Here is an 18,952-nt window from a genome sequence, read left to right as displayed (position 1 = left end):
GTTTCCTTGCAAATAAAGGGCTGATGCTTTGAGTCAGCTTGTCTTTGCTGAATGAACCTGAGAACTGGTGCCTAGGAACCCACAGCCAAAGGGGAATATTACACTGGAGAGTCATTGCCAATCTGAGTAGATTGGGTCGGGGGGGAGCTTACAATGCCAAGCTATTTCATGTTTTACTAGGCTCAGAGCATTTTATATTTTAGTTTATATTTTTAGTTTCTGCTGTGATTCTTTTGCTGTTTCTTGATGTTTTATTTTAGAAATTGCCTTGCCAAATCCCACTATTCCCCTACCTTTCTGTTTTAAACAAAATATCACAAGAGTTTTAAGCATGTTTGTATTTTAAGTTAAAAAATAATATATTTAATTGTGTTTATCTGTATCCTTTATAAAGTTTATATCTCCACTACCTGGCATTACATTTTATGACACACATGACTCGGCCCCACAAAGTCCCATTTGTGTCAAATCTGGCCCTTGTAACAAATGAGTTTAACACCCATGTTTTAGAGTATTCAGAACCTTTTGATAACAGGCAGAAAAAATCAGGTATGCTAAGTATCTATTTGCCATGTGTTAGGATGGATATAGTTCTCTTAAGGTGAACTTCATCTGGCAGTGTGATTTGTGTCAATTTAATGAGCTGGAGTTGGTTGGTAAACTACTGAACAGCTGGTCAGGAATAAGAGAAAAATGGCTGGAAAATGGCCTCCATAATGATGCTCTAGGAATTTCTCAATGTCTCTATGGTCTTTACAGGAGTGGTCCTAGGGCACATTATGCCCAAAGCAACACCACGCTGCACTGCTGCCCTCCTCCACAATGCCTTCACTACCCCACTGCCAGCATCCTTCCACCCCCCCCTCCAAGGGTGCACAGTGAAGGAGGGCAGGGAGGACATGCACAGCCACCATGCAACGTCCCAGCAAGCCCCTGAACACTGCAGAGGCTGTGAGCCATCTGGGGAGGTGGAGCAACAGCAGCTGGACAGCACGGGGGCCTCTGGGGCTTGCTGGATGGTTGAGCAGCCACCACACGTGCCCTACTTGCCCTCCTCCAGCTTTGCTACAGTCCCTGGGGGGCAGAAGGGGGCGGGCAACAGGGTGATGAGGACATTGTGGAGAAGAGCAGCAGGTGTCGAGTGGCTCTCCTCCTGGGTGATATTAATCACCCAGGAGGCAGGAGGGGAGGGCCCAATTTAGCATCCTCCAGGGTCTGCACTCTAGGCAAATGCCTAATTTACCTAGCAGGCTGGCTGCCTCTGGGTCTTTACTATAGAGATTGTGGCAATTCCTACTGTGTTGCCCATAAGTGATGACATATCCTTCCCAAATTCAACTCTCCTCGTGCAGTGTCCTTAAAATCTTCTGGCATTTACCAAGGTAGCTAGGCTGCCAATTTTAGCTAGGGAAATTCCTGTAGATTTGGATGTGGAGCCTGGGGAGAGAGCATTGTGGGGAGGAGAGACATCTCAGAGGATATAATTCTGTACACACAATCTTCCAAAGCAGCCATTTCCTTCAGGGAAACTGATCTCTATAGTCTGGAGTTCAGCTGTAATTCTGGGAGACCTCCAGGCCTCTCCTGGAGTTTGGCAACCGTACTCTTTCAGAATATTTTCTCTAAGACACCATGCAGTACATAACCTGCCATAATACACACTGCAGCTGCTGAGATAAATTTTAAAATAGTGATAGCCTATTGTATTTGTAATTTATTCTATTTACAAAATCTGTATCCTGCCTTTCTGCCAAGCCAAGGCTGCTAACACATAATGATAACATAATGATAAAATTATGTTATAAAATTCTTAAAATCATCCTGACTCCCAAACATACATTGTTTAATAATTTTTAAAAGAGCCCCCCCAAAAAAAACCCACAGTAAAAACACATACAAAACAGTTAAAATACATACAAAACATAAGAACATTGGTTAGGAAGGTAGGAGATCATTGAAGGAATGTCAAATGAAACAAAAAAGCCTTCACCCACTTGTGGAAGATAGCAACAGAAGGGGACAGAGAAATCTTCCTGGGGACAGAGTTCCAGAGCTTTGGTGCCATGATTGAAAAGACCCTCTCATGGGTTGCCACCCACCTAATCTCAGAATGCAGGGACATCCAAAGCTGGGCCTCCAAAAATGACTATAATGGTTGAGTGCATTCATAAGGGATTAAGCTGTTCTTCAGGTCTGTTGGCCCCAAGTAGGACAGACAGACAGCCCCCAGGTGGGAGTGGGGGTTCGCTCAATTTGGTGGGTTCCAGTCACCCTGAATGGTGACACTCTAGTATTTTACGCAAAACTCTCTGGTAACCATAGGGTTTTGCTTAAAATACCAGAGTGTTGCCACATGGCATCACACAGGAGACATCATCCCACCCCACATCCTGAAGAGCTTCCTCCCACCCCCTGCTGGGGAGCAAAGAGGACCTGGCAACCATAGTCCCATGCCATATAAGGTTTTGGAGGTCAAGACTAGCACTTTGAATTGTCCCTAGAAACAAATCGGAAGCCAGTATAGATGGGCCAAGACTGGATTTATATGATTCCTGTGACGTACTCCAGTCAATACTCTGACTGCAGCGTATTGTACCAATTGAAGTTTCAAGGGCAACCCCACATAGAGTGCAGTGTAGTAATCTAATCTAGATGTAACCAGTGCATGCAGCATAGTGGCCGGTTCTTTCTGCCTAGGAAAGGCTGCAGCTAGCTAATTGGTCAAAACTGGTAAAAGGCATTCTTAACCTGTCTTGCCTACCCAGAGAGAGAAGTAGGGTACGTGTACATACATGTATGTATGTATGTTTATCTATGAAGGGACATATGGAATGGAATATGAGGCATCCTGGCATACTTAGTGAGGGGGAGGAAGCCACTTGAGGACACCTTGCCAGGGTGTCCAAAAATCTGGATTTGTCTTCTATCTTTAGCCAACACAGTTGTCGTCCTTTTGGCTGTTAAATCAAGAGAAAACACATAAATGAAGGTGGAGCACAGCAGTCAACAATATGTAATAGAAGAGGGGGCATGATTCACTATGTGAGGCTTGGTTTGAGAATAGGGTGTTTCCTATTTTCCTGTGAAATACTGCAAAGTATGTTATTATCCTCCTCTAATGGGAAAGAAAGAACAGCACAGACATTAGAGTTATGTTGCAATCCAAAATAATAGAAACTCAACATGTTTCAACACCCTTATGAAGAAAGAGCCTGAAACCAAAAGAATATAATAGGAATAAGATTATTTTCTTTTAAGAACATAAAAGAAGCCATGTTGGATCAGGCCAATGACCCATCCAGTCCAACACTCTGTATCACACAGTGGCCAATACACACACACACATACACACAGTGGCTAATAGCCACTGATGGACCTCTGCTCCATATTTTTATCAAATCCCCTCTTGAAGCTGGCTATGCTTGTAGCCGCCACCACCTCCTGTGGCAGTGAATTCCACATGTTAATCACCCTTTGGGTGAAGAAGTACTTCCTTTTATCCGTTTTAACCTGACTGCTCAGCAATTTCATTGAATGCCCACGAGTTCTTGTATTGCGAGAAAGGGAGAAAAGTACTTCTTTCTCTACTTTCTCCATCCCATGCATAATCTTGTAAAGCTCTATCATGTCACCCCGCAGTCGACATTTCTCCAAGCTAAAGAGCCCCAAACGTTTTAACCTTTCTTCATAGGGAAAGTGTTCCAACCCTTTAATCATTCCAGTTGCCCTTTTCTGCACTTTTTCCAGTGCTATAATATCCTTTTTGAGGTGCAGTGACCAGAATTGCACACAGTACTCCAAATGAGACCGCACCATCAATTTATACAGGGGCATAATGATACTAGCTGATTTGTTTTCAATTCCTTTCCTAATAATTCCCAGCATGGCGTTGGCCTTTTTTATTGCAATCGCACACTGTCTTGACATTTTCAGTGAGTTATCTACCAAGACCCCAAGATTTCTCTCTGGGTCAGTCTCTGCCAATTCACACCCCATCAACTCGTATTTGCAGCTGGGATTCTTGGCCCCAATGTGCATTACTTTGCACTTGGCCACATTGAACCTCATCTGCCACGTTGACGCCCACTCACCCAGCCTCAACAGATCCCTTTGGAGTGCCTCACAATCCTCCCTGGTTCTCCCCACCCTGAACAATTCAGTGTCATCTGCAAACTTGGCCACTTCACTGCTTACTCCCAACTCCAAATCATTTAAGAACAAGTTAAAGAGCATGGGACCCAGTACTGAGCGGCACCCCACTGCTTACTGTCTTCCTCTGCGAAGACTGCCCATTTATACTCACTCTCTGCTTCCTATTAATTAATTAATAATAATAATAATAATAATAATAATAATAATAATAAATAATTATATAATTATATATCCCGCCCTCCCTGCCGGAGCAGGCTCAGGGCGGCTCACATAATATAAAATATATATACAGTATACAGTCGTACAATAATAAAACAAAATAAAATACCCCAATTTACAATTATTCATCAGTTAAACATTAAAATATCAATAAAACCAGAATTTAAAACCACAGATTAGTTTGGTGCTACAAATATAACATAGCTTTGCATAATGATGGTATAATAATTCCACATTAAAAAGCCAGCTGGAAGAGGACGGTTTTGCAGGCCTGGCGGAACTGGTTAATTAGCCAGTTTTTGATCCAAAAGAGGACCTGTCCTTTTACTCCATGACTCTCGAGCTTACTAAGGAACCTTTGATGAGGAACTTTATCAAAAGTTTTCTGGAAGTCAAGGTAAACACCATCTATTGGGTCCCCTTTGTCCACATACTTGTTCACCCCCTCAAAGAATTGTAACAGGTTAGTGAGGCAAGATCTTCCCTTACAGAACCCATGCTGAGTCTTCCTCAATAACCCATGTTCATCAATGTGCCTACTCATTCTGTCCTTGATAATGGTTTCTACCAACTTTCCTGGTATTGAAGTCAGACTGACTGGTCTGTAATTTCCCAGATCTTTTCTGGAACCCTTTTTAAAGATGTGGGTGACATTTGCTACCTTCCAGTCCTCAGAAACGGATGCAGATTTCAATGAAAGATTACATATTTCTGTCAGGAGATCCACAAGTTCAACTTCAAGTTCTTTCAGAACTCTTGGATGTATGCCATCCAGACCTGGTGACTTATTACTTTTTAAGTCGTCAGTCAGTTGTAGGACCTCCTCTCTTGTCACCTCAATCTGACTCAGGTCTTGCAACACTAAGTGGTTCCAAAATTAGTGGTTCTGGAGCAGGCAAACACTTTTTGTCTTCCACAGTGAAGACGGCGGCAAAAAATGCATTCAGCTTCTCAGCCATTTCCCCATCCTCCTTCAGTAATCCTTTGACCCCTTGGTCATCCAAGGGCCCCACTGGTTTCCTGCTTCTAATATACTTGAAGAAATTTTTATTGTTGGTCTTTATGTTTTTTGCAATGTGCTCCTCATAGTACCTTTTTGCCTGCCTGATCACAGTCTTGCATTTGATTTGCCACAGCCTATGTTCCCTTTTATTAATCTTACTTGGACTAGCTTTCCACCGCTTAAAGGAATCCTTCTTACCTTTTACAGCTTCCATTACTTTGTTTGTTAACCATGCAGGCATTTTCTTATACCTGTTTGTGCCTTTCCTAACTTGTGGTATATATTTTATCTGAGCTTCTAGGATTGTAGTTTTAAATAGCCTCCAAGATTCCCCAAGTGTTTTAACTGTATTTACCTTTCCATTCAGTTTCCTCTTCACATGCCTCCTCATCTCAGAGAATTTACCCCTTTTAAAGTTAAACGTGGTTTTGCTGGTCTTTTGGGTCAACTCCCTATGTATACAAATGGTGAAATCAATAACGTTATGGTCACTGCTCCCAAGCGGTGCGATCACTTTTACATCTCTCACCAAGTCTTGGGCATTACTTAGGACCAATTCCAGGATCGCCCCACCCCTGGTAGGTTCTGTGACCATCTGCTGCATAGCACAGTCATTGAGAGCATCTAGAAACTCATTCTCTTTCTCTCGACCTGAACACATATTGACCCAATCAATCTGCGGGTAGTTAAAATCACCTATGACGACACAGTTTTTACATTTAGCTGCTATCTTTAATCCTTCCATCACATTATAATCGTCCTCTATCTTTTGATTTGGTGGATGATAACAAACACCCATTGATAAATTTCCTTTTGGGCCCTCTATTTCGACTCAAAGCATTTCTAGAAGGGAATCTAATTCTTTGACCTCAGTCTTACTGGACTGTATACCCTCTCTGACATACAGAGCCACCCCACCTCCAACCCTTCCCTCCCTATTCTTCCGATATAACTTATATCCAGGAATCACCATGTCCCACTGATTCTCCTCATTCCACCAAGTTTCTGAAATTCCCACACTGTCTATGTTTTCCCCCAACACTAAACATTCCAACTCACCAATTTTACTTTGAATACTTCTAGCATTTGTATACAAACATCTATAATTTCCCAGGCAAGTCAGGCCCGCAACCTTCCTCCTGCTGCCTCGAGACTTTGGCAGACACCCCATACTGTTTGTCACCATCTCAGTGGACAACTCTGATCCATTACCCAGTAGAAAAGTAACAGCTAATCCTTCATCTCTTTGAGATGAGTCCTCCCGAACCAGAGACATTTCATCCTTTGTCAGTTTCCCCCCAAGTTTTAGTTTAAAAATTGCTCTGCCACCTTTTTGATTTTAAGTGCCAGCAGCCTGGTTCCATCTGGGGACAAGTGGAGACCGTCTCTTTTGCACAGCTCCCGCTTGTTCCAGAAAGCATCCCAGTGCCTAACAAACTTAAACCCTTCCTCCTTACACCATTGTATCATCCACACATTGAGACTTCTAATTTGTGCCTCTCTCTCCAGCCCTCCATGTGGAACAGGTAGCACTTCTGAGAAGGCTACCTTGGAGGTCATGCCTGGCAGCCTAAATTTTTCCTCCAGGACCTCATGACTGCATTTCCCCACATCGTTGGTGCCAACATGTACCACAACCACTGGCTCCTCCCCAGCACTGTCTATCAGCCTATCTACAACGCACGTAATGTCCGCGACCTTTGCACCAGGCAGGCAAGTCACCATATGGTCAGTACGCAGTTTTGCCATCCAACTGTCTACTTGCCTAAGGATTGAATCACCAACTACCAAGACCCCTCCTCTCTCCCTGCCCGGGGATGGTTCCTTAGCGCGAAAGGATACCCGCTCACCAACTGAAGAAGAGGTCCCTTCTGAGGGCACATTCCCCTTATCCTCAGCACGGTGCCCTGTTCCCTCTCGACCCTCATGCTCCCTGGCAGCAATGGGGCTGCCACGTTCAAAGTGGGGCTCATCTAATACATCCCTTAGAGTCTTCTCCGAGTGCCTAACTGAATGTCTCTGCTTCTCCAGGTCAGTCACCTCGGCCTCAAGGGTACGAACTCGTTCCCTGAGGACCAGGAGCTCCTTGCATCGAGCACACACCCAAGTCTTCTGTCCTGTGGGCAGATAGTCATACATGTGACACTCAGTGCAAAACACTGGAAAGCCCCCACCCCCCTGCTGGCATTCTACCTTCATGATAGCTTTTTAAAAAAATATACAGTCCCCTTTAAATCCTGTTTGTTTATATGGCTCCCTTTCTAGAGGGTCAACTTACCTTATTGGAAGCACAAGGAAATTAGGGATCTGGGTTCCTGGTCCTTACAGAGCCCCCAAGCTAAGAGCCACAGGCCAAGAGCCCTTTAGTTCTCTGGCAAGGCTCAGCTTAATAATGCAAAGAGGGTGGGGAACACAGCCACTCCTAATCAATCAGCAACAATCACCTTCAGCCCACTCAAAACAAACAAACAGCATTTCCCCAGCAACCACAAACTCAGAATTTTCAGCAATCACACAGTCACACAAACTCAGAAATTCTGAGCAACTTCCCTAGCTGCTTAGAAAGTCAAACCTCACCCTTGTAGCACTTCTTCTCTGCTCTCTCTCAGAACTATGTTTTATTAATTCTTTTATGCCCACTTGTTTTTTAGCTTTGCTCCTCATTAATACTCTGCCAATTCTTGAATTTAGTCACAAGAGGGGGCTACTTTCCTAAGTATGTAACACAGACTAATTTAGTACTGTGCTGCATTGCAAATCCAACCCATAGAAGTCAGAGCACATGGACATCATTTCAGCTGTTTCTTTCCCTCACTTTACTTTATAAACTCAAGTTGAAAATGGAAAGAAAGTTAGTATTAAAGGCCACTAAATTCTATCTGTGTTTTCAAAACATGTGGTCCTGACATCAAAATGTTGCCCGATTCCTTGTTTAAAAGGATCTCTTTACTGTAATTTGTAAGTATATTTTGATGTTCAGTGATGAGAAGTAGCTGCTGTCCCACCTTTTAAGAGGGCTTTTATGATGGCCCATTGTGTGGTCAGTCTTCAACATTATTAAAACGAATAGACTTGAACAGCACTGATGTTCCCATGTACAAGCAAGCACACAAAATAGATATTATTTAAATATACACAAAGTATAAAAATAAATTGTATTAAAATAAGATCTGTTACTACTTTACTATAGCAAATGCATATAGTACATCAACACAATTCACTGCTTAATAATAACCTTCTGCACAACCTCCTTAAAACAGTCTTAGAATATATGGCAATGAAAGTCCAATTTATACGACTTTCCAGATTTTAATATATTTCTTGTATGAATTATATGATGAATTAATTATGCAGATCTTCTAAAACTGCTTGTCTACACATGAGTAACTGGGATTTCCCCCCTCCACATAGCTCAAGAGGCTCAAGGAAGTAGTTTGCATTCATGATGTCCAATTTTAATGACCATTGTGTCCTGTTTCGCACCCTAGGCAAGGCTAACTACTTGTGCCCCCTCCCTTGCATTGACACACACACACACCGGTCCATAGGATAGAATGGAGACACTGGGCCACTGTTGATAACCTAGAGAAGGGGTTATCCTGCCAGCCTGCACCTCTCGGAGTCTCCCTGAGATGCAAAAGCAGGAAGAAAACCCTGCCCCTCCATGCCTCTCAGAGACTTCAAGAAGTGTGTGGGGGTGCCACATGATCCAATTCTGTGCCCCTAGACCATCAACATCCTAAAGGATGGCCTAATTCACCTAGTGGGCAGTCTGGCCTTGATTGTGCCATATATATTGTCCCTGTAAGGAGGAAAAGGAAAGGCTGAAAGGGTTGTCCTGAATGACTGAGTTAACTGTTTTTTGGTCCCCTGAACTAAGGAAGCAGTTTTGAGGACATATTAGCCTGCTAGATTGATCTTGAACAAGCATGTCTTTACTCCACAAAATCCTGCATCATATAATGGTACCTTCCATGTGGCTCTGATGTATGTGTGAGATAATTTGTATACCAGTGCTTTATGTTCTTTGCAGTGGCTAGTGAAGAATGAAAACAGAACTGCAGCAGGAATAGTAATGATACAGAGTTAGAATAAAAGAACCCTACACAAAGGATTTTTCAATTGCATGCATTCTTTTTGCTTCTGCAGAAATAAGCAGTTGGATTTGGCATACTGACTATTATCCTGAGAGGAAACAACAGGTGAGTTGACACCCATCACTGGCACCATCATCCAGATCTGAACTCCTGTGTTGACCTTATGGTTAAGATTCTCTTCCATTGTCTGTGCCCCTGCCTGCAGACGTGAAGCGGATAGTGAACAAAGATAACTTTTTCAGTGGAGGTACTTCACCTTCGGAATGCCCTGTTCCAAGAGGCTCACCTGGGGTCCATCTTATCTTTCTTTAGATGATTAGAATGTCAGACTAGGATCTAGGAGGGTCAGGTTTGAATTCCCACTCTGCAATGCAAGTCAGGTGGGTGACATTGGCCTGTTTCAACCTAACCTACCTCACAGAACAGTTGTGAGGATAAAATGGAGGAAAGAAAAATAAACAAAAATAGGCCCAAACATCTATTTCTATTCAAGCATATGAGTGAGGGGTGGGGTTTCATCTTTTTAAAAAGTTGTTTTCATGGTCTGCTTCTAGCCTGTGGACTATTTTGTGAATACTGTTATAAAATGTTGAAAGATGTTCAGTGCTACTTTTATGCCCCTTGCATGGTTGGGGCTTTTTTTGGAGGGGGGGAGGCTTCCCTTATTATCGGTAATTTCCAAAATGATTTTGTGTTGTGTTTGCTTTACAAGCTACGTAGAGCAATTCTATGCAGCAATAGTGAGTGCATTTTCTAAATAAATAAACTGAGTGGTCCCTGCAGTGCTGCAAGAACTATCAGGATTTGATTCTACTTGTTCCTGGATCAGGGTTGCCAAGTCCAATTTAAGAAATATCTGGGGACTCTGGGGGTGGAGCCAGGAGACATCAGGGGTGGACCCAGTAGCAAGGTTGTGGCAAGCATAACTGAACTCCAAAGGGAGTTCTGGCCATCACATTTAAAGGGATCACACACCTTTTAAATGCTTTCCTTCCATTAGAAATAATGAAGGATAGGGGCATGACATAAGAGAAGCCCTGTTGGATCAGGCCAATGGCTCATCCAGTCCAACACTCTATGTCACACAGTAGCGAAAAATCTAACAAACAAACCAACCTGGTGCCATCAGGAGGTCCATTAGTGGGCCCAGGACACCAGAAGCCCTCACCCTGTCGCCCCTCCCAAGCACCAAGAATACAGAGCATCACTGCCCCAGACAGAGAATTCGAACAATACGCTGTGGCTAATAGCCACTGATGGACCTCTGCTCCATATGTTTATCCAATCCCCTCTTGAAGCTGGCTATGCTTGTAGCTGCCACCACCTCCTGTGGCAGTGAATTCCATGTGTTAATCACCCTTTGGGTAAAGAAGTACTTCCTTTTATCCACTCTAACCGAACTGCTCAGCAATTTCTCGTATTATGAGAAAGGAAGAAAAGTACTTCTTTCTCTACTTTCTCTGTCCCATGCATAATCTTGTAAACCTCTATCATGTCACCCTTCAGTCGACATTTCTCCAAGCTAAAGATCCTCAAACACTTTAACCTTTCCTCATAGGGAAAGTGTTCCAACCTTTTAATCATTCTAGTTGCCCTTTTCTGGACTTTTTTCAAAGCTATAATATCTTTTTTGAGGTGCGGTGATCAGAATTTTACACAGTACTTCAAATGAAGCCGCACCATCAATTTATACAGGGGCATTAGGATACTTGCTGGTTTGTTTTCAATTCCCTTCCTAATAATTCCCAGCATAGCATTGGCCTTTTTTATTGCAGTCGCACACTGTCTCAACATTTTCAGTGAGTTTCCACCATGACCCCAAGATCTCTCTCTTGGTCAATCTCCTCCAGTTCACATCCCATCAATTTATATTTATAGTTAGGATTTTTGGCCCCAATGTGCATTACCTTGCACTTGGCTATGGTGAACCTCATTTGCCATGTTGATGCCCACTCGCCCAGCCTCAACAGATCCCTTTGGAGTGCCTCACAATCTTATCTGGTTCTCCCCCCCCAGCTTTATGATGACCCTGAAGCAGGGGGAGGGCCTCCAAACTGGGTGATCCCCTGCCCCTACCTGGGGATTTGTAACAAGAAAAAGGGATCACAATAAAAGGGACAGGCAAAAAAAAGTTAAAACTACTGTGATGGTAAACATTAAAAAACTTCCATATATTTTAATGCTCAACATTTTAAATTTTACAAGCTTCATGTCATAATAAAATTCAATTTAAATAACCATTCATATATTTCATGTTATAAATTAGGCATACTTCATATTATAATAGAGGTCCAATATTAACATTTCCGTATTGCAAAAAAAAGTCAATGTTACATTGCCTCTGTTGGGGATTTTACACAGAGTAGATCTATAATAATGCAATCATTTATAAATTCATATATATAATATAACATATTTGTAACTTTGTCGTGAGTGTTCCAGTTGGCTATGGGGTTTCAGCCCAGATGTAACTATTATTACTTTATTAGACTCTTAAGTGAATGTTATACCTTTAAGAATCCTACATGTAGTACACAGCTGCATTGTATTATTAGAATTGGCTTTTAAGTCTCAGTCTTGTGCACAGGGCATTTGCCAGTAAATTCTAAGAGGTATTGAATTCAGGATAGGCACAGTACTGATATGTTAGAAACCATACGCTTAAGTGTTTTGAGCTAAAATTGCTGCAAAAAGAAGGGCCTACTCAACATTAAAAATTAAAAATAAAATAAATATATTTATTCATTAAGAAAATAAGAGCTAATGGCTATCTAAAGAACAGCTTACCTAATATTTTCATAGGCCAGCAAACTCCAGGCCAGCAAACTCCAGAAGGTTTTAGCATCTGGTTGAATGTATCAGTTTGAACTGGCTCTAGCTCCTATATGAAAAATGTATGCACTTAAGTGTCTTGGAGTGGTAAGTTTTTCACTGAAATACAAATTTTTGAATTTTTGGTCCCATTCAGCTGCGTGCTATCTTGTACTGTTATTATCTTGGTTTATTCCAATTGAGAGTAAAGATGTGATGAGAAGAACCATGAATATTGGTCAGTACTAGTGGCTGTTACTCCTGAAAAAACATAGAAAGGCATTACTCCTGAGGAAGTCTTGTGATTAAATGAGCCTACATCCGGGTGCTCATTGACTTTTTTTGCAATATGGAAATGTTAATATTGGACCTCTATTATATTATTTAGTATGCCTCATTTATAATATGAAATATATGAATGGTTATTTAAATTGAATTTTATTATGACATGAAGTTTGTAAAATTTAAAATGTTGAGCATTAAAATATATGGAAGTTTTTTAATGTTTACCATCACAGTAGTTGTTTAACTTTTTTTTGCCTGTCCCTTTTACTGTGATCCCTTTTTCCTTGTTACATTGGGGATTTTACAGAGAGTAGATCTATAATAATGCAATCATTTATAAATTCATATATATAATATAACATATTTGTAACTTTGTCGTGAGTGTTCCAGTTGGCTATGGGATTTCAGCCCAGATGTAACTATTATTGCTTTATTAGACTCTTAAGTGAGTGTTATACCTTTAAGAATCCTACATGTAGCACACAGCTGCATGGTATTATTAGAATTGGCTTTTAGGTCTCAGTCTTGTGCACAGGGCATTTGCCAGTAAATTCTAAGAGGTATTGAATTCAGGATAGGTACAGTACTGATATATTAGAAACATACGCTTAAGTGTTTTGAGCTAAAATTGCTGCAAAAAGAAGGGCCTGCTCAACATTAAAAATTAAAAATAAAATAAATATATTTATTCATTAAGAAAATAAGAGCTAATGGCCATCTAAAGAACAGCTTACCTAATATATTCATAGAGGGTTGCAGGCCAGCAAACTCCAGAAGATTTTAGCATCTGGTTGAATGTATCAGTTTGAATTGGCTCTAGCTCCTATATGAAAAATGTATACACTTAAGTGTCTTGGAGTGGTAAGTTTTTCACTGAAATACAAATTTTTGAATTTTTGGTTCCATTCAGCTGTGTGCTATTTTGTACTGTTATTATCTTGGTTTATTCCAATTGAGAGTAAAGATGTGATGAGAAGAACCATGAACATTGGTCAGTACTAGTGGCTGTTACTCCTGAAAAAACATAGAAAGGCATTACTCCTGAGGAAGTCTTGTGATGAAATGGGCCTACCTGGGGATTGGCAGTCCTATCCTGGATCCAATAGTACTTCAGTGCAGTTAGTGGCCCACCATGTAATTACAAGGCTTACAGTGCAGTTAGTGGCCCACCATGTAATTACAAGAGCTTACAAGGCTCTTTTTTGTGAGCTCTTGGAGGATTGGCTACATCAAGGGTGTGTGGTCTAATATGCAAAGGAGCTCCTGCTAGAATCCCACCCCTGCATATATGTATTTTATATTTTATCTTTCTGGGAAAAGAAAGTATTAAGAGATTTACTAAACACATGTGTGCAATATTCATTCATGTCTTGCAGCTCTCAAACATCTGACGTTTATTCTATGTGGCTCTTATGTTAAGCAAGTTTGGCCACCCCTGGTGTAGGCCACTGGATGCCTAGATTAAACAGCAGGGCTGGATCTAGGGAAGGCAGAGGGGGTACTTGCTCCGGGCACCAACAGAGGGGGTTGCCAAATTGGGTATGGAGTCCATTGTATTCTATGGGACCATAAGATAGAATGGCCTATAAGGGGGTGTCATTTTTTAATTTTGCCCCCCCTCAAAAAACATGTAGATCTGGTCCTATTAAACGGAATAGTATAAACCCTAGTTCTATATATTTTATGTTGCCTTTTTAGACAGTCTCTTAATTAAACAGTATAGCCTGAAGACTCTTTCCAATTTCTGGAAAGAGAGTTGCATATACTGTATTGTTTTTCCACCTGTAGAAAATAATATATTCAAGGAAACTCCTGAGGACTCCACAAGTAGACCTGCAGTGAGATTGCAGATAATATATATGATCTTCAAGACTGTGCACAGTGAGAGTGCCATCTCTGTTTAACTGTAGTTTCAGTCTTAAGGGAGCTGTTGCATTTTTCTGTCTTCCTATGATTCAAATCAACTTTATTTTTGCTATTTTTTATGTATCCTATTTTAATTTCCTTCTTCCATAATAAGTATTAGATTTATGTAATAGTAGACACAGTCCTTAGTACAGCTAGATGTTTAAATTAAAAAAAAAAGAACAGCTGTGAGAGAGACTTTTGTACTAATTAATTATGAGCAAGACTGTTGTTAATATGGATGAGGAGATCTTTCATTTGGGTAGGTCTGAAGCTGCCAGTGGATATTAACTCAAACAGTAATGAGCTCTTGTTTTGCTGAGAAATAAACATATTAATTACTCATTATATTGTTATCTAGTTCACTGAAACTTAATCTATCAGTAGTGTTTTCCCGATTCAGAAATATTCATTAGAAACTTCAATTTAACTTTTTAAAACAATGTAATAAAAAAGTTCTGAACTAAACCCACGATGGCCTCCTGAGTTGCATGGCCAATGAATTGGCTTCCCTTTTGCTCTACTCAGCTGATCACATGAATTATCCCAGATTCATACTGAGCACAAAAGAGCACCAACAAATAGGGGAATCAGTTAGAAACCTCTGCCCCCACATGTTTCAAAAGGACAGCTCTTCATCAGAACATTTTTTTTAAGAAATTGCTCTTCACACTTTCTATGAGGAACTGTAAAACATCATTTTCCTGCATAAAGAAGTGTTTCCCCCCAAAATTGTTGTTTTATAAATGCTTTGCAAAAAAAATTACATTTGAAATACTTTATTAATTCTATTTACTACTGAAATCTAAAACTTTAGAAACAAATTTACTATATAGAGCTAGTGAAATAATTAAACTAGGAATAAAATTATTGATATATTCCATCTTTTTCTTGTCCGTAATTAGCTTCTGTTTTGCAAATTCTGGTAAAAATAATGAAGCTTTTGTAGTGAAAACAATGTAGGGGGTTCTACAGCTGAGTAGTTCCTGGGACTCATAATGGTTTTGGTGTTAATATAGAAGCATCTATACAAAGAATATTCCTGACAGTTTATGAAGAATAATTCAAAGCTATCAACAAGATAGCATTACATGTCACAAGCCATTTGGCCAATATTATTGCATTAACAAATAAAGCCAGACTGCATCAGCATAGGAATAAATGTGCAAAGGTCATCACCACTGGATCACTGTGGTTCCTTTGTCATGCACAAAAATTGAAATGCAAAATAGTCAGGATAGGAAGATGGAGATCATAAATGTCCACACAGGACAGGCATTTCAGGGCCTGCACTGTGGCAGGTGACAAAAGAATGAACAGCACTGTGATCTTTAGACATTTTATTTGCAGCTTTTGTGGTTGCATTTTTTCAAAGACTGATGAGCAGTCCTTGCTGACATTTTGACAGTCATCTTCCCATAAAATCACCTTGCCTCAAACCAATGATCTACCTTTTTTGGTGAAAGATTAGAATTTTTCCAATACATCTTTTAAACTAATATAGTCATTGTAATTCATTGTATTATGAAAAAAATGGAATGTGAGATAGATAAGCAGCCTGAGTCCTTTGTTTCTCTTTGTAATAGACTCTTGTCATTTGGGTTTTAATTAAGCCAGCCTAGATTGAAAGGAAATGTGAAAATTAAGGATACACATAGGAGAACAAACATTTAATAAAGAATGTGAGTCATCTGCACAATGTTTAGGTAAGAAAAGGAAGTACATTGTACAATAGTTTTGTAGCCTAATGCAAGCAAGGAGACAACACAAGGCATCAAGTTTGAGCCATCACTCTTATGGATCCCACATGGAACCTGGGAATCCCATGGAATTACAGCTCATCTCCAAACTACAGAAATTAGTTCTCCTGGAGAAAATGAATGCTTTGAAGGTAGATTTTATGGTATTGTATCGCACTGAGGTCTGTGTCCTCCTCAGGTTCCACCTCCAAATCTCTAATAGTTTCCCAGCTTGGAGCTGTCAACCCTGCCCCCCCCCCCACCTCCTGCAAATGGTCAGGGAGGACCTGGCAACTTTAGTCCCTCTTAATAACCCCTGCTCTATTTTCCCCTCCACATTTCCCCCCCCCCCCCTCTATGCTTTTCTGTTTAGTATAGAAGGGCTTAGTCTGCCTAGAAGCAGACCATGGTTTTCCTAGTGGGACACATTTTTTTTTAACTTCAGTAACTAAATAACTTACAAAACAGCTATCAAAACATAACAAACAGTATATATGATCACTTTTTGCTCTTAGGGTGGAAGACAGTGCATACTTTTTAATTGCTGGACAGCTATCAAAGCTTGGGATTGCTATTTGCTTGCCATTTGTAATTTTAAAACTTTAAAAAAAAATTAGGATATGATGCTCAAGTTGAGCTGACAGAATGAGGCTAGTGTGCTGGTGCTAGTGTCACAGAAGTACCTCTGCTACCTAGAAGTAGGTATTGTTACATTCCTAATCTAATCAGAAGAAGGGTTTTCTGATGTTCTTAAAACTGTGGTTAGAACTTTTCACAGATAAATATTTCTTTTTTTTCTACTGTAAGCCACAGCTTATCACAAGGATAGCCCCCCCCCCATGTCAATACAGAACCAAAAGGTATAGCACAGTAAAAAGTAATCTAAAAGTTCTCTAGTCATGTAGTCCTGTTGACTCTGAAACACTAGGAACTGAACAACAAATACACTAGTGGCTTCCTTTTTTAAAAAAAGCCATAAATATTACTTGCCTTTTCACAGGAAACAATTAAGAAACCTCTACAGATATTAGTTCTAGTAGCGACTGGAAAGGATTGTGACTTGGATGGGTAGAGGAAAGGAGGAACTATCTTCTTCTTGGGATTACAACAACAAAATAGGCAGTACGTTAGCAAATGTTTAATGGGAAGTAGGTAACCAAGATCCCACTGAATCCACTTCACCCTATTTCCTCTCGATTTATGACTAATAAAGCTTTTTGGTCTTGCTTCAGTGAATGTGGTTGACTTCATAAAGAAACAGTGTATTGAGCTGGACCCATATTTAAATCATTGCTCAGCCATTATGGTCATTGGATGGCCTTGTGAAAGATACTATCTCTGTTGTTCATTAACCACACATTACAAGGATGAGGTGAAAATTATTTAGCATGTTATACATAAGTGCTATACAATTAATCATTACTCATATATATCATTAAAACAGAATCCTAAAAGACTATGAAGTCAAATCTATTAAAAATATTTCTACCCAAACAATATAATCTGTAGAGCCCTTTTGTCCAGAAGCAGGTTCCCCCTCTCTTATGTACACATTACTGACTGGTAAACCTTGTATTATTGCTGTTACGTAATTTGTGAAAACTGAAGTGGGTGGGATGGTAACAGAAGTGAGATGGAATAGTGTGATGGAATCATGTTTCATTGCCCTAATTCATTTATGTTGATCCTTGAACAAATATAATAGGTTATAATGAAATAGTTTTATTCACAAGGCCTATATTTTTATGATTAAATCTTTTTATTTTTATGATTAAACCTTTGGACTCAAGGCTGACTGGCTGGATTGCTATTGAAAACTTAGAAGAGTGGCATTCATGCAGTGTGCATTTTTGCTTGGCATTTCAAGAACTAGTGGTGTTCCTTCTGCTAGTCATCTATGGTACCTACCACTGTTACGAATTCTTTCTTCTAGAAGATCAGCATGCCCTACAGGAAGTTTTCTGTTAAAGATCTCAGCTGACCGAAGGAACATGGCTTCCACTGCTGAACCCTTTAGCAAAGCAATTTGATCCTCATGGTCAAGGGTCTGAAAACCTGGAATAAAATGAAATTGTCACCCTTTCTCCCAGCAATTTCTGCCACAGAGGACAGTAGATCAAAATTCAAGTCCAGTGGCACCTTAAAAACCAACACAATTTTCCAAGGTAAAGGCTTTTTGTGAGTCAAAGCTTACTTCATCAGATAATGTAGTTCAATCCCATTGATGGGGAGAACAACATGATATAGGTATTTATATAAATAAAAATGGATACTTTTGCAGATTTGGTACATGCCCAGGTGACTCAAGCTGAAGTATGTGTGTTTGTTTTCATTCTCAAGCTGCCAGGCAGGAATCCATTCAAGTTTGTCACATGTGGTTGTAATCTTATTTCAAATCACAGGATGATTACTTTCAACTTGATTAGCATATTACAAATTAAATTCCTGCTTCAGTGTTAATAGAGCGCTAGTTGCATTATCATCTTTCAGCACTCAATTGAGCATGTTCCAACTCTTGCATTTGCCCACTGGCTCCTCTCCAATCATTTGCTCTTTTACTTCCATGAAAGAAAGGAATGGGAATCATGAGAAGAGCTTTAATGTAAAACTATATTAAAAATAGAAACACATCTGGTTGTGAGAACATGTGTATACATGGAGATCCGTATGTTTACACAATTGTTTATTGTTTGAAAGGTAGCACAAGGGACATTTTTCAATGATCACACCTTTCTGACCTG

General features: G+C 40.2%; 1 protein-coding gene across 2 annotated transcripts in view; it reads right to left on the bottom strand.

The window, feature by feature from the left end:
• Window positions 1–18,952, bottom strand: part of NR1H4 (nuclear receptor subfamily 1 group H member 4) — a 74,835-nt gene that overhangs the window by 12,593 nt on the left and 43,290 nt on the right. For both annotated transcript variants that reach the window (XM_060245242.1, XM_060245243.1), the window contains one exon: window positions 18,120–18,266. In XM_060245242.1, the coding sequence (XP_060101225.1) occupies window positions 18,120–18,266 (147 nt within the window). The remainder of the gene's footprint in view (window positions 1–18,119; window positions 18,267–18,952) is intronic.

Source organism: Heteronotia binoei, chromosome 8, assembly GCF_032191835.1.
Source record: "Heteronotia binoei isolate CCM8104 ecotype False Entrance Well chromosome 8, APGP_CSIRO_Hbin_v1, whole genome shotgun sequence".
Lineage (NCBI taxonomy): Eukaryota > Metazoa > Chordata > Lepidosauria > Squamata > Gekkonidae > Heteronotia > Heteronotia binoei.
The sequence above is the reverse complement of the archived record's forward strand: the minus strand, read 5'-3'. Positions and strand labels throughout refer to the sequence as shown.